Source organism: Mesoplodon mirus, assembly GCF_964341445.2.
Source record: "Mesoplodon mirus genome assembly, chromosome: 6".
In the NCBI taxonomy this organism is placed as follows: domain Eukaryota; kingdom Metazoa; phylum Chordata; class Mammalia; order Artiodactyla; family Ziphiidae; genus Mesoplodon; species Mesoplodon mirus.
This window is the reverse complement of record NC_138982.1, coordinates 147,256,396-147,272,245: the sequence shown is the minus strand read 5'-3', so window position 1 is coordinate 147,272,245 and position 15,850 is coordinate 147,256,396. Positions and strand designations below refer to the sequence as shown.

The following is a 15,850-nucleotide window of genomic DNA, read 5'->3' as shown; positions in this document are numbered from 1 at the left end:
ACCACTGGGCTTTCCTTCCACTGCAGGAGACCTCTCGAAGGTTAACTAGAGAAGGAACCTGAAGGCACGGCAAGGGGACCCGCAGCGCATCACCTGCCTCTGTAGACAAACTTCATGGGCTCCACGGCCAGTGCGGTAGCCACGATGTCGTCCGCGTTGTGTCTGCGGACCCCCACCACCATCAGCCCATCCAGCTTGCCCACGACGAAGACCAGGTTATCCTGAAGGCAAGGATGCTGGTCAGGCCCCGGACATGTGGGCAGGCCCTGTGGCTCAGGCCCTGCTACAGAGACCCGACAGCTTGGAGACCAAGTAACTCGCAGACAGGGCCAGCGGGGCCCCTGCCCATGGTGACAGGGAGACCCGGGCAGGGGCCACCGGGGTGAAGGGGCCCTAAGCCTGGCGGGCTTTCAGAGGGGATGGCGAGGGGGCACCCAGGGCTGGCGTCAGCACCGGAAAGGTCAGAGATGGGAATGCAGCTGAGGATGAGGTCTGTTAGGGACTTGATGCTCCTGCGCTACAGACAGGGCTCCCCAGCTCGGCCCCAGTGACGTTCTGGAGGCCGGGACTCTGTCGGGAGGGGGGGGTCCTGTGCACAGGGGACGCGGAGCAGCACCCTTCCCCAGCTCTGAGCCCATCTGCAGGCCCAGGTCTGCCAGCGGGACATACTCACAGGCCCGATGAAGCCCAGCAGCCCCGTCCTGGTGAAAGGTCTGTCGGAAATGGGCGTGCCCCCTGCCGTGACTGGGACGGTCTGCACGGAGTGGAGAGGACAAGGTCAGGCGTGGTCCACAGGGATCAAGCGAGCGGCAGGCGGGCGGGAGAGAGGGGCCGGCACGCGCTGCCCGCGCCAGGCGTGGCTCCTCAGACGGCATCACTGCGCCTCCCTGGAGGGGAGTCCCTGCCGTCTGGTGAGACCCCCTTCAGGCTCCTGGCCTCCACGGCCCGTGCTCCCCCTCCCGGCCTGTCCCGTCCCGGCCTGGGGGCTGGGGGGCACTTGCTGGACTCTCCTGACGACCCCACGGCTCCAGCCCAGAGGCCGGCTTCCCTGGGCCAACCTGGATCCGTCAGGGCCACGAGGCGCCCACGTAGGGCTGGCCTGCCAGAGCGGGCACTGCCGAGAGCCGCACTGTCCCCTCCCACCCCTCCTCAGCTGTGGACTCGACTTTAGCACAAAGGTAGGGACCAGGCGCGGACCTCAAAGATGTTCTTTGTGATCCCGAGCAGCCCATAGTACGCTGTCGCCGTCGCGCTGGAGTTGACGCAGATTTCTCCAACTTCATCGGTCTTACAGAGGTAAGGGGTCCCCTCCACCTTCACAACACACACATTAGCTAAAGAGAGAAAACAACCCTCAAGGGCATGAACAAAGAGGACACTGAGATGGGTCATCCCCAGAGACCCACGTGCTTGGCCTCTGCAGGGTGGACACGAACAGTTCGTGTGCTCCAGGCTGGGACACTCACACCCCTCTGGCCACAAGCCTGTGTGTTCCACACGCGGTACGTGAAGGTGACAGAAACGCTTCTAGTCACGCGGGCTCTGTCGTCCCCCCCAGCACCGCCCTCCTGAACCCGCAGGAGATGGGAGGTGCCATCCGCTCACACCTTTGCCTTTCGGGCTGGCTCCCACACCAGGCCTGACGACCCCACCTGAGCGTGGGCCCCTCCCGCGGCCCCACCCACAGCCCCATGACCCCCTTCTGTCTTCACCAAGCAGCACGCCCGCCGACACGGCGGCCTGTGGCCCAGAGCCTCGGAAGGGCAGACAGCAGAGGGTGGCGCTGCTGCACGTGCGTTTCCCCCCAGATCCGCGCACTCGTCTGCGTTCTAATACAACAGAGACCCCGCCCATGCCACAACCAGACCAAAAGGGACAACCCCGGCGTGCCGTGGTAACACAACCCTGGGGCTGACACAGAGAAGGCTGTGCACCTGCTGAAAACAAGACCCCCCGGGTCCTCACTGACTCAGACCTGCAACAATCCCGACAACAGACACACACACACCCAGGGGAGCACGTGCACACATACGCACCCCAAGGGAGCATGTGCACATATACCACCCCGAGGGAGTACATGCACACACACACACACCACCCACACCCGAGAGAGCACACACACACCCCTGAGGGAGCGCGTGCGCACACACCACACACCCGAGGGAGCACGTACACCCCCCCCCGAGGGAGCACACACATGCCCGAGGGAGCACACACATGCCCGAGGGAGTGTGTGCACACACACAGAACCTGGTCCAAGTTTAAGAATAAAACGAAAGTCCTTATACTTTCAATCAAAAGAATCACCTATTACAGTATTTCACCATCTTTTAAAGAATTACTGTGTTCGCCACGTAACAACTAATGATCAGAAAGACCCTGCTCTTTCCCCTGATAAAATGTTTATGCTGGAGTTCCTGCCTCTACAGAACCTCTGAGTCCTTATTTTTGGTAGACTTATGCAAGGAAAAAACACAACTCACACTTCTAAGAAAGTGGAACTAGAAACAAACTCAAACGTCCAGCCTTGTTCTACGTGTCCGACCTCTGGCACACGCACAGGCCCAGACCGCGGCCCGTGGCCCTCCCGCTGGTTCCCAGCCTGTCCCTGAGCGCGGGCGGCTCACGCCCTGCCCACACAGGCCCTGTACCCTGGGGAGCAGCGGACGGGGTGACTGGCGCAGAGATGGGGCCGCTCTCCGGAGGTGACCAGGTGGGTTGGCCCGCTGCCTGGAGTCCAGGAGGGCCAGCACGGGGAGGAGGGCAGCTGGAGCAGCCGCGGGGTCACCGCGGTGAGGAGCGCTCCCCAACTCAACAGTGCCACAGGGCCTCCCGGGCCTGGCTCTGCTCTCGACTCTCCCCCACGACCCTGCACGGGGTCCCACATGTGCTCGTGCCTGCGGGGGAGCTGCAGGGCACAGCGCCGTCACCGTCCTGCGCTCGCCAGCTGCCACGGCAGCACAGACACCCCACGATGCACGCATCATCCGGGCCCGGGGCCTTTCTGGGAGCACAGGGATCCCTGGGAACCTTCAGAGCCACACTGCTCCCCTAACAGGCCCTTGTCAGGATGCAGAGACAGTCTCATCACCGGGTTACCTGCAAGCATCCAGGGTTGACGCCCGGCCTCGGGAGAGGCGTGACGACTGCCTGGCGCGCAATGAGCACCCAGAACCCAAGCTCTGGCACCACTTCCCCAATGGTGGGGAACCAGAGTCCGGCTCACAGGCCATAGACACACCCCGTATTTTAGCGCAACTTTAACTTGATACAAAGGGAGGCAAAAAGCAAAAAATATGTTACAAATTAAAATCCCAATTCACACGGGGAATCATCTGAAGCCCTCTGGTGCTTGCGTGCTCCAGAGCCTTTGCTGCCACCCAGCCGCAGGACAAGACCATCCCCAGCTGTGACCTCACCTCCAGGCATCACCTGACCGACGTCCTGAACCGTCAGGACTGAGAGCTTCTCTTCCGCGTCCAGTCGGATCACCCCGTGACTGAGGCAGCTCATCGACAGCACAGCTCTTCTTGGAGGAGGGCCCCCCAGGTCAGGCGGCCTGGAAACAAAACTGATTAATTGACAAGGGGACAGAGCCCGTGGGCGTGGGACCATGGCCCCCTGGCGACAGGACGATGAGCAGCCAGGTGCCCGTCTATGCCAGCTGTGGGGACGTTGGCTGCAGGACCTCGGGGGGCAGCGTGTCTCCACAGGTCTGCACGATGCCCCACCCCACGCACTCCTCTGCAGGCGGGCCCTGTGGGCCGCAAGGACGCTTCCACCAGGCCATCCTGGGACATCCCCCGGAGCCCCGAGCAGCAGGTGAGCGGAGCGACACGCTTCCTGGGAGCAAGCCTGCGAGCACCAAAACCAGGGGAAGGAGCCTGGGACCGCACGCAGGAAGAACGAAGGGCCGGCCACTACCCAGCCCGCGCCAGCCCGAGACCATCGAACTGCCGGCAGAACTGCCCTGAGCAGCCCTTCCCAACTCCTGACCGCAGGAAGCAGGAGAGGGAGGAAAGTGACTGCTGCTGTTTGCGACGCCAAGTTTGGGCCTGATTAGTTTCGCAGCAGCAGGAACCAGGACGCTGAGAAACAAATGTCATATCTTCTCCAGCGGGAAAACACTACTCTGCTGAGCACAAGAAACCACCATAGGACAAAGGAACGAAGAACACCTTATGGTCTGTGAAGAATAAAGACGTTGTTTTTAATGCTAATTATTACTAAAATTTTACGATCACTTACACCACTACTTATAAATACACAGACATAACACAAGACCACAGCGGAGGCTAATTTGAGTTGAGGGTGGAAAATTAACACTAAGTCACCCTCAGCTGCGAGGACGCTGCCCTCTACCCGAGGATGGCGCTCAGGGCAGCGTGGACGAGCCGGGCAGGAAGGTGAGCCGAGGGGCACACCTGCAGGGGCCTGGGGAGCGACATGGATGAGCCCAGAGAGAATGCAGCCTGGGGGTGGTGGGGCTGGGGTATCACCAGGAGGTCAAGGGTCCCGCGGGCACAGACCCCCGTCCACAGCTGATGTGCACTGGCCGCCGGCCACCCTGCCCTGGAACAGGGGCGAGTCCTGGCTGCAGTGTTTACCGCGGGACACAAGGCCTTCCTGATCGGAGGAGCACTCGGGAAGACCAGCCCGCGTGCTGCAAGGATCCAGAGATCGCGACCCAGGGAGCCGCTATCAAACCTGCGCCACAAACCAGGCCGGTGTGGGACGTGCGGCCAACACAGGCTGCTGGACGTGGCACCTGGGGCTGCCCCATTACAACACCAACACACCTGGGAAACGGGCCCAGGGCCGGTCGCTGCTCTCGATTTCTCCTGCTCAGGAACAGATCAACCAAATCTGCTATCACAGGTAATTCGGCTGAACGAGGAAGAACTAAGCATCTACAGGATGGTCTACCTGCGGATGGCCACCGTGAGGGCCTCCGGGGAACTGGCGCAGGGACAGATCACCTCTGGCCTCAGCCCTCTGGCTTGGAAGACGTTCAGGAACGCGTCACAGGAGGATATGGACCCTGCATGAGACAAAGTGGACGCAAGAGCTGAGTACAAGGCCGACGGGCACGTGGCGTGGGGACGCCCGGCGCCGGGCCTGGAGGCTGCACCCCTTCACCTCACAGTCAAAGTCTCATGGGGAGGGGGTGGGGCTCTTTCCATGAAAAACAGGGCACGTTCTCAAATCGCCAGCGAACAAGAAGCCAACTCTCAGCCCCACGTTGTCTCTGAGGTCTACCCCACGGCCTCACCCGCCTCCTGGCAGCTCTGCCAAGGGGGAGGTGACCCAGGGCACTAACGGAGCCACAGCCGAACCTTCCACCGCTTGAGGCCCCGGCCACGTGTGCGCCCTCTCCTGGGCGTGCCTTGGAGCTGCAGCCTCTGCCAAGCGGCCCTGCCGTGCCTCTCCTGCGGGCACAGCCTAGCTCTCTGTCCCTGCTTCTCCACCAGCGTCACCGGGCCATGAAAACTCAGCTCCTAGGAGGCTGGGTGCTGCCTGATCAGGGCCTGAGTCAGCACAGCCCTGCACCCACTGGGGCCCCAGGGCTGCACCACGACCTGCACCCTCTGCACAGCGAGGCTCCAGGGAAGGAGGGGACCTGGTCATGCGTCCTAGTGTCCAGCAGAGGACACACAAGACCGTCCAGAGGGCTCGGAGCTACAGGTAAGTGACGGACACTCGGAGTGGCGGGGTCTGGGGTCTGGGGGGCAGCAGCCCCGGGAGGGGCTCTTGGTGGCTCGACGGGTGCACCGCAGTGGAGGCTCAGAGAAGCCGGCAGCTCCTGGTGCTTTGGAGGCGGGGCCCTTGGGGTTCGGGGCGGGTGGAGGGAACGAGAGGCTTTGGGGTGCTAGAATGTGGGGTGCCCTCCCGAGTGTCGGGGCCACAGCTGGACAGGGGATTAGATGAAGGGCAGCCTCTGGTCCAGGGCGGGTTCAGTGCACAAACAGTAGCACACCGGTGAGAAAACTCCCACACGCCCCCGCGCCCCCGGTTCTGTGCTGCCCGGAAACCCCACCAAAGGTCAACCAAGGCTCCCCAGGACACCCCGGGCAGGCCCTGGACAACAAGCAGCTGCTCTCGGGCCCTGAGCAGAGACCGGGGCACAGAGCCCGGGAGGACGTGGGGCGGCCGGGAACGCGCAGTGGCCAAGCCAGTGCAGTGGGGTACAGGCCACAGGGTGGGAGCCTGAACCGGGCTCTGGTTGTATCTACACGGGTCAGACCCGCTCAGGCACAGACCTCCCATCCACTGTGTCAGAACCACTTTAAACGGAGAGTCCTGACGAACACGTCTGAGAGAGTGAGTCGCCACGAGACCCCGAGTCACGGAGCAGGACACACACCTGTGTCCACGCGGCACCGGACACGTTCCGGCTCAGCCCTGAGCCCCGGCGGCCGGCCTGCGGGGCGGGGCTGGGGCAGGCGGTACTCACACGGGTTCGCACCGTCGGCCACGACCAGCAGGCGCAGGGAGCTGAGGCTGACGTCCCTCTGACCTCGCTGCGCCAAGAGCGACCAGTGCATGTCGCGGGACTTCACCAGCGCGGCCCGGGCTGCAGGGGGGGCGGGGACGCGCCTGCGTCAGGGGCGCGTGCACACAGAGCAGGCCACGTGCTCCTGCCGCCCGGCCTACCTAGAAATCAACTCGCTCGGAGCCTCTCTGCTCTCCCCACACCTGCCCCTCCCTCTCAAGCTGCCCCTCCCACAGCCGCGAGGCTGGGCCTGCCTGTGCTGGGGGCCCCGGGGACGTGGGGCTGCAGGGAGGCCCCCGATGTGAACAGACGGGCTGGGCCTCATTCCTGGCCCTGCTCTCACCAGCACAGGCACCCGCCAAACGCCCCACCGGACTTTGGTTCTCCTCCGTTAGACAGGGTAAACAGAGACAGCGCCCAGCACGCTGCAGAGCACGGCCCACGTCCACATTGGTAACGGGCACCATCATCGGTGCAGTCGACAAGCACACGGCCACCCGGGACAAGTCAGTGCGAAGAAAACCCGAGTCCCCCTCAGGGGTGACTAAAGGTGCCCCCGAGCTCTGCCGAAGCAGAGCCAGAGGGACGCTTAGACCACGCAGGTGTGGCCGTGCTGGGGAAGCACCGACTAACCACAGGTGGACAGCAGGGCAGGCGGGGCCCCACGGGCAGCCCCCTCACTCTGGGTCATAAACCGCTTTGAGTAAACAGCTTTGCTACTGGTGGCTTGAAGAGCCCTAACTTCAAATCAAAACCACCTCAGGAACTAAGAATTAGGAGCATTTCTGTGAGAGAATAAAGTTAGGCGTCTACGGCCCTTGCAGAGAAGAGCTGTCCTCCATGACCCCCAGCTCCCCAGCGCTGGCAACTCAGACCCACCACGGCTGTAGGGCAGCCTGGCCCCGGCCCACACACGCCTGCGGTTCTGCACGCTGCTTTATTTTTTCTTAATCGCCAAAGATGAATTCAAAGAGACTTCTCTAATGAAGGATGAATCAAGAGATGGTGCTACTCCCGTTACCTTTGTACGCACACACTTTCTGAATCCAGGAGAGCGGGTTCGCCTTCATCAGCGCATACGGGATGCTGACCACATGCATCCTGTTCATGACGCTCTGCAAAGACACGAGCGGTCGGGCCGGGCACAAGCCCCGCCAGGAAAGGCACAGAGCGTCAGAGCCCTGCTCGCATGACAGCTCAGTCCAGAGACACCGCTCACACCAACACGACTAAGGGTTACTCCAGCAGCCATAATAGGGTTTGGTGTCACCCACGGACGTGAAACGTCAGCAAGCCTCCCTCTAACCGTCAGGTTGTTTAGATACAGCACTCACTGTTAACACTCCATGCCACAGGCCGGCATCCCTTTTGAAATCCAGCACATTTGTTAATGTTTCAGCTGAAAAGAGGACAAAGACGGTTAAAGCACATGTTTAACCACGACTTGAGAGGAGTGACCCTCCTCACAGGTCATGTGCATTTTCAGAGAACCCCTGAGATGATTACATCATCAACACATGAGAGTTTTAGGAAAGATACACAGTGCTCCCAAATGCCATGCACCAATCAATCAGTAATCTTGGTTATCAAGTTACTTGGTTATTCAAATTACTGGAAAAACATAAAAGTAGAAGGTCATACAACTGTGGATTAAAACGGAGAATCTGCTGATCACTAATCTGGAAACACAGGGAGCAGCATACACTCCAGAGGCTGCAGGCTTGGACGTGGAGATGAAGGACCGTGGCAGGTCTCTCACCTCTCAACCCTATGCCCGCACACCCCCACTTCTCACGTCATCCTGCAGCCCCGGGAAATGTCACAGGCTCCCCATGTCACTTCCCTTCAGAGCTGTTCCTTCCCTCCTGCCCACTCTCTCTCCCAGAGGCTGTGCCGAGCGTGCTATAGGGCACAGCGGTAGCTGGGGTCCCAGGGCCGCTTCCCAGCACAGCCCTGAGCTCAGAGCTCGGGCAGAGGACAGAGCCTGGGGATGCCAGGTGCACCCACAGAAGGAACACCCAACAGTGAATAGGAAGTTTGGTTTGTGTGCCAGGAAATGCTGCTGCTTTCTGATAAGAATACTGTACACACGTTCCCTTGTTGGCTGAAGAGCCCAAATTATAGGTGATACATGTACGGTTAGCACTGGATCTGAAGAAAAAGAAAACCAGGGGACCTGATTTGATAGAATTTTAAAAAAATTACGTAGGCCCTTGAACACACCTAAAATCCTTTTCCAAATGTCCACTGAAGTCTTGCCCGGTGCCCTCAGCTAGCCCTTGCTTCTAAACACTGATATTTCAGATTTTACACATACCACTCAATTTACTTCCTAGTTTTGTTCAATTCCAGTATTTTAGTGGAGAGAAGTAAAGTTCTCTACGTTACATAACTGATATTTCACAGTAAAGGGGGAGCTGCCTGTACACTGCCAAGAGACAAGCCCTGACCACAAAGATTCCACTGGTACATCCGAGTGTAAGACAGCTTAAGCCAAAGCCAGCCACAGAAAACAGTAAGAAAAAGTGTGTCCCGATAAGAAAACGCAAAATGCGCTGCCCCTCAGCTATGGCACAGCTTGAACCAGCCCACTGGGCACAGACCAATGGGTAGTGAGTGGGTTTCACGCTCTGTAACGCCAATGTCCCAACTCCACCTGTCCGGGAGAGCAGAGGCCCCGAGCTCACAAGCCGCACAACATGGATTAAACAGCAGATGCTACGCGGACAGCGTCCAGGTGCCTTGTGCCCGGCCGGAGAGCCACCCCACGCCCTCACCTTCTGAGTAGCCGCATGCCTGGGTCAGAGCCTGGCACTGTGCCAGCAGGGATGCGTGGGACACCGCGACCCCCACGGTGCTGCCTTCTTTGCTGGTTTTATACTGAAAGATTTCAAAAGCACAAGCTCGTCAGGCGATGTCTCTGGAGGCCGTCCCCCTTCACCAGCCATCGGTTCAACTGGAGCGCACTTCACACCCAGGCCCTCGAGGTGACACCCTCAGCTGAAGTCGGGTCACCCTGGGCAGGTACCAAGGGCGACAGGGCACGCAGGCTGGTCCCCAGGGGAGGATCTGAGTGAGTTCCCACAGGAAACCTCATCTTTCTGGGGTGAAGGCAAAGCACAGAAGCTGTCGCCTGTGATCTAAGCAGCAGCAGCTACACTCGGGGAACAAGCCCTGAACACGGGGGTCTGTTTCAGCCTCGCCAGGCGAGGTCACTACCTCGATGTAGGCAGTCCCGGCCCCCGCATCCTGCGCCGATGGGTGCCAGTCCTTGGGGGGCTTAGCCAGGTGCTTCCCGTCGATCACCAGCCAGGTGAGGGGGGGCCAACCTGTGAGGGCGCAGACAGGGACACGGCAGAGGCGAGGGTCAGGAGTCTTTGCTCCCCGCGACGGCGCCTCTGCCGCCCAACACGCAGCCCGAGCTGCTGACAGCTGAGGAGCCTCGCCTCACTGAACCTTTATGAACTTATGTCTGACGGCCAGTGGCCCCCAGGCTGGACAGCACAGGTCTAGACCCTGACCCAGACGAGGAGCAAGATTCCCCAAGGCCTAGAACACGGCCTCGCTTTTCCTGAAGGCCCTTCCGTCTCTGTAACGGTCATTGACAGGAAAGGACGCCCAAGGGCCCAGTTTAGCAGAGAACTGGGCCGCACGCTGCCCACCCACAGCCCCACCTTTGAAGGCCGCCACCTCTCCAGTCTGGGCCTTGGGCAGGCCCTTCTGACAAGCGTCCGTGGTCAGGGCCAGGGCGACGCCACAGCTGCCCAGCAGAAACCCGACCTGCTGGCTGCCAGCATCCTGCAGAAACAGAGAAGGCAGAGGCACTCAGCTCACACAGAGCAGAACTCTTTTTCTCAGCCCTTGGAAAATTAGGACAATTCCGCCCTGTATAGGTATATACTATAGGTATATACTATGTTTTCATCCAAATAAAATACAGTTGTTTTTAAATTTGAAAGATATATTTTCTGCCATGACATATAAAGTTCTGGGTAATGGGCTAATTTCTCAAACTTTTTTCTTGCAAATGACATTTAATACCATTTTAATAAACTCCAAAAATAACAGCATTGAAATTTACACTTGATTTGTGTTTGAAATTTACTGACTAATATGGGCAGGCCTGACCTTTAGCAATCTTAATTATTTCCACACAGAATATGTCCTTCAGTAGAGTTTTATCATTTTCTTCTTACAATTTTTACAAACTCTAGTTTTACCCTAGGAATCCTGGTATTCAAATATCTGTTCATCATATGTTATCCTTTGGGATATACTGCTTTTATTCACAAGCTTTACCTTTGGGATTCTTGAATATTTCTTGCTGATAATGCTCATGTGAACAACTGCCTGAACACTGGGTACCACAGAAAACTATGATTTTCTAAAATACATGCTGAGTCTACTCCTAAAATGATCTATTTTTCAATAATCAGATGACTGGTATTTATACCTAAAATGCAATAGCCACCTAGAACATCAGCAGCCCGCCCCGTCAGCAATGGAAGCTGATCGCTGTTATGGACGTGAACAGAAATGCAAGAGAATGTCATATGTTTAAAACTATCACTTAGAAGTGAGCTAAAAGACATCTCTGTAATGATTTACTTATCCCCAAGAAATGGAAATTATTATCAATAAACACACCATTTTGAGAAATGATTTAACAATCAAATCCCAACTTCTATGCATTGGAGGAGAAAATGTTAGTTTCTGTTGGGAAATTCAAGCAAGTGATACTGGCCCCACCAACAGCTGTTCCAGTGCCCTTGTCACCAGCGAGATACATAAAAGGAGTGTCTGGAGATGAAGCTGCTCTTCTCTCTCTGAGACCCGCCCGCCTGTCCCCCGGCTCCAGACGGCACCTGGAGTGAGGAGACTAAGGCCTGCGAATGGACAGGTGGACTTCAGGATGAAGCCTCAGGGACCGTGAACCTGGGGCCTGCACCGCGCTTGCTACCTTTCTTGTTAGTGGCACTTCGATGGGGACAGGAACCAGCTCTGCCAGGAGACACCCATAGAACGCAACAGTGAACATGACAGGGTCGCTATTAGGAAACACCAGCGCCACCTACGAGAGTACAAAGGAAAACCACGAAATCCACTAGTGAATAATTCAGTCGTCTGAATGCCTGCTGCTGAGACAAAAAACGTTACTTTGAGTGCTAACCCTTGGTCCTTAAGTGTCTGCAGCCATGTAACTTCTAGTACACAGTCTTTAGGTTACGTCTTTACCCCGCATGTGACAAAATAATGTTAAACTCCTGGGGCTAAAGGCAAGCGCAGCTGGGTCTGCCCGCGGGGTCTAGGTCCAGCTCCGTCCACTCTGACCATCTGGGCAGCAGCGACTCAAGGAAGGATGCGATGGACCATCACCCACCATCAAGTAGCCCAGGTGAAAAACAACTGGACATGAAGAGGGAACCAGGAATCAAAGTCTATCAAAAGATCTTCCAAAAGAAAAAATCCTGACACCAACGTTTTACTTGGACAGACCTTCGCTCAAGACCGAAACATTAACAGGGGAGGGTGGTGGGCAGAGAACTCAGCAAGACCCCTACAGCTGCCCTCGGAGTCTCCACGGGGGGTCCACTCCCTGCGCCCACCTGGTCATCATGCTACCACTGTTTAAATTACATATTCTATTACATTTACATTTTTATTTTTATCAAAAAAGTTTTAAAACACAGAATTAAAATGATGAAAAGTACTAACGAAAAGCCACACCCAGATCACCCTCCCCCACTCCCCAAGGCAGCCACTGTTAACGTGTTTCATATCCTCTCTTTGCCAACTGCTCTCATCTTTTTAGACACTATGCTCACACTGCTGTGTCTTATGTGTGAAGGTATTTGGACATGTGTTTTATTTCCTGTTACTGTAGACAAACACTGAGCCCTCTTCATTCCCCACCTTTCTCTTCTCCCATCATCCCAATTTCCATTTCTTATAATATCTGGTTAAGTTAAAAGCTATTTATGGGATGAGGTTTTTCTAAGTCCCCAATATTGTAATAATAGTGTGCTCGAAACCTACATGGTAAGTCCAAATAGTATTTGAGGGGACTGTTGACACAGGGCCTTTGAGGGCTTTGGATAACTAATAACCTTGTACTTCATAAGACAAAATTTAAGCTGTTTCTGTGTCAAAATTCTGTACTTGAGGTCTGGAAATCAAGTTTCTAGTAAGTTTGTTGAAAACGGCAAAGATCTCCTTTGAAAGTTGGTGTTAATAGCATTTGTCCCACGATTAAGAACTGTGACCTTTAGCCTCGAGACTGGATGTCTGGTAGAACATACATGTCCTTAGAGAATCTGTTATAAAGGTTGTTTGTTCACTTTTATAAAGCATATTATCACAGGAGGATGACCTTGCCATTCATTTCCAATCACTAAATCCATCGCTAACTGTGATCTCATCAATCCTTTATAATTAGCCCAATTACGTGGATTCACTTGCAAGTCGACAAAGTATCTGGAAGTCCTTGTCCTTGCAAGAACTTTCTTCAAGAGAAAGAAATTAGTGATTCTTAGAATCATTTTAAAGCACAACATAAGTCAAGGGTTCCAACAGGTCTAAAGCGCCGGGTATCATAAGGAATCATTCCTGTATTGTTTACGTTTCTATAGCCAAGCTTGCCCCTTTTCTCTGGTGGTGACAGCCACTGCCTCTTTCACCGGCTTCCCTTCCTCTGTGTGCACCGGCCAGCTTGCTCGGAAATGCCCCGCTGGGTGTGTCAAACCTGTCAATAGAATTTCTAAATAACCAACCAGTCAGGCAGGCTCCTGGGTTTCACCAGCTGCCGACCAGCCTGCCCACCTGGGGCCTCACCCTTCTGTCCTGTCTGGCTGCTCCTCGCCCGCAGCTGGCGGTCACCCTGGGCCACCCTGGTGGCTCTCCTGGTTGGACCACTCACTTGTTAGCAGGAGCACTCCTTCTGTGAGCTTCCCAAGAAGGAGCCCAGTCTTCTGAGTCCTGCCTGTCTGAGAATGGTGCCCCATCCTCACATCCGTCGACTGCCCAGGAAGACCGCACTCCCTCTGGGCTTCCGAAGCACAGCTGTCTCCCCCAGTGCCACACTGAGAAACCGAGGCCCCCTGGGGTTGCTGGCCTCTGTGCACAACCCACTTTCCCCAGGAGGCCACGAGGTTCCTGCACCCTGCCCTAAGCAGCACTGGGGTAAGCGCCTCGGTGGGGGTCCCCGCACCACCCGCCGGTCCTTCACCCCCCTGCTCCGGGGTATAGTCTTGCATCATCATTAGCATTAAAAACTTCCCACTCTCCGTTCCCCCTTCTCTTTCTGGAAGTCCTATCAGTCAGATGCCGGCCTTCTTGATCAAGTCTAATCTGCACCGTTTTTCCTTCCTACTTTCCACCTCTTGGTCTCCCCCGCTAGCATCTTCTTGTTGATTTATGGAGCAATATCTTCACCTCAGATCTCCAGGGATATTAAGACTAATTTTTTTTAAAAAACTGTTTTCTGTATCTAGCTCTCCTCCAAGTTGGTTTGTTTCCTCTGCCTCCCTCCCTCCCCCCGCTTCCCCTTTTCTTTTTTTCCCCATTTACTGCCCTCTGGTTATGCTCTTTCACGTTGAAGTTTCGTGGTCCGTAAATGTCCTTGGCTACTGGTCCGCATTAAAGACTGAGGCGCTTGAGAGCAGCCTGAAACCCCACACCATCCTGTCGCCCTACAGCTTCCCTGCTGGGTGACCTGACCTCAGGCAACCTTCCTCACTGGGGATTTCACTGCTAAGTATGCTGGCTTTCACCATCCTGGACCTCCCGCTACACCGGGGTTCCCCAAGTCTGGCTCAGTTTGCCTAGAGCAGTGCTGTGTAGCAGAACTTCCCACAATGGTAGAATCATTCTTTCTCCGAGCTGTCAAATATGGTAGTTAGTTGTCAGCCACACGCAGTGACTGAACCCTGGAAATGGGGCTCGTGCAACTAAGGAACTAAAACTCTAATTTCATTTAATTTGAATTTAAACAGCCCCCTGTGGCTATTGCCAAACATGGTGGGCAGTGCAGGACGAGGAACTAAGCCCCAAGCCTCCTCTGAGTTCTGTTCTGGCCACACGGAAGAGGGAAGGAGATGAATATAAAACACAGAATTTCAAAGTAAGGTCAACGTTTCTGCACAAAACTTACGCTTTGGAAATGTAGCACTGATTAATATCTGACATTAATATTTTTATTAAAATCAATACATATGAAGTCAAAGAGAAAAGAGGTTTAAGAATCAGGAAAGGGGCAATAAGGGAGAATAAAAGGAACGATCATTTTACCTACATCAACACAAACTTTCTCCACGTTTAATATTTTTTCATCGCTGACTTAAATCCCTTGTATTAATGCTGTAAGTCTGAACGACTGAGAGAACACTGATGTCAATGAAGCAGATTTTTAGTCTCCATTCTCACTCACTCCAACAAAGGTGCATTTGGTTACTTACTCTGTCTCCGGGTTTAAGTAGTGGTTCATTCTTACTAGTCAGTTTATTAAGTAGAGTATAAGCTAGTTTTAAACTCCGACTCCAAAGTTTGCCTAAAATAAAATAAAAATACTAAGCAATGTAAAATTTAAGAAACTAATAATTAACATTTTAATGTAGCAATCATAACATCCCATTAACATACCATTATTACTCTATTGCTGAAAATTCAGGTAGCTTCCAATTGATAATTATTTTGCACAATGCTGCAATGAAGTTTTCTCTTAAAAACAACTTACAGATTTATTTTTCTTAACAGAAAACTAAAAGAGCATTTTATCATAGAAAATTGAGAATATAGAAAAGCCAGCTGAAAAAAGCATTCTTTGTTATATATGTACACACACACACACACACACACACACACGTATGCATAATTTTTAAGAAATGGGATCATACTTCACCCTTTTTTCAATCAACATTGCACTGTGAATGCGCTTTCATGTCATTGAATGTGTCTCAATTATACCCCTTATAAGAGTGGCATATAAGTCATTTAACCTTTACAACAACAATTCATGAGGTGGGTCCATCTTCATCTCTGCTTTCACTCAAGAGGAGACAGGGAGATGTTAGGGAACCTGGCAGAGCCACGGGCGGCTGGAGAGGAGCGTCTGGACCCCTCCTGAAGGTGCCCAGCCCTGTGGGTGCTTCCCTGAGGAACACGGCACATGATGCACGGGACAGTGAAGGGCAGGGGGAGAGGGAGAGGAAGACAGAAAAGCCTGAGTCCACCCCAAACCGGAAGCAGCCCTCCCACTCACCCTGTGCAGTGCAGCAACGCAGGAAGACAGAGCCGTCCTTCACCCTCCCCACCCCTGGGCAACCATGCGGCAACCACATGCCCTTTGCTGTAAATAGTCTA

At 54.9% G+C, this 15,850-nt stretch overlaps 1 protein-coding gene across 16 annotated transcripts in view; it reads right to left on the bottom strand.

Moving 5' to 3' along the window:
* DIP2A (disco interacting protein 2 homolog A) overlaps positions 1 to 15,850 on the bottom strand; it is a gene marked incomplete at its 3' end in the record, with an annotated part of 93,091 nt that overhangs the window by 30,336 nt on the left and 46,905 nt on the right. For 15 of the 16 annotated variants that reach the window (XR_014294358.1, XM_082624835.1, XM_082624842.1 and 12 more), the window contains 13 exons: positions 14,947 to 15,038; positions 11,454 to 11,564; positions 10,168 to 10,291; positions 9,713 to 9,822; positions 9,271 to 9,373; positions 7,828 to 7,892; positions 7,515 to 7,608; positions 6,455 to 6,574; positions 4,927 to 5,041; positions 3,420 to 3,559; positions 1,198 to 1,334; positions 674 to 754; positions 94 to 221 (listed from right to left, as the gene is read on the bottom strand). Coding sequence is in view for 15 of the 16 variants with exons in the window: in XM_082624835.1 (XP_082480961.1) it covers positions 94 to 221; positions 674 to 754; positions 1,198 to 1,334; positions 3,420 to 3,559; positions 4,927 to 5,041; positions 6,455 to 6,574; positions 7,515 to 7,608; positions 7,828 to 7,892; positions 9,271 to 9,373; positions 9,713 to 9,822; positions 10,168 to 10,291; positions 11,454 to 11,564; positions 14,947 to 15,038 (1,420 nt within the window). Of the gene's footprint in view, positions 1 to 89; positions 222 to 673; positions 755 to 1,197; positions 1,335 to 3,419; positions 3,560 to 4,926; positions 5,042 to 6,454; positions 6,575 to 7,514; positions 7,609 to 7,827; positions 7,893 to 9,270; positions 9,374 to 9,712; positions 9,823 to 10,167; positions 10,292 to 11,453; positions 11,565 to 14,946; positions 15,039 to 15,850 lie in introns of those variants that run through there. The other variant, XM_082624841.1, reaches the window with a different exon arrangement.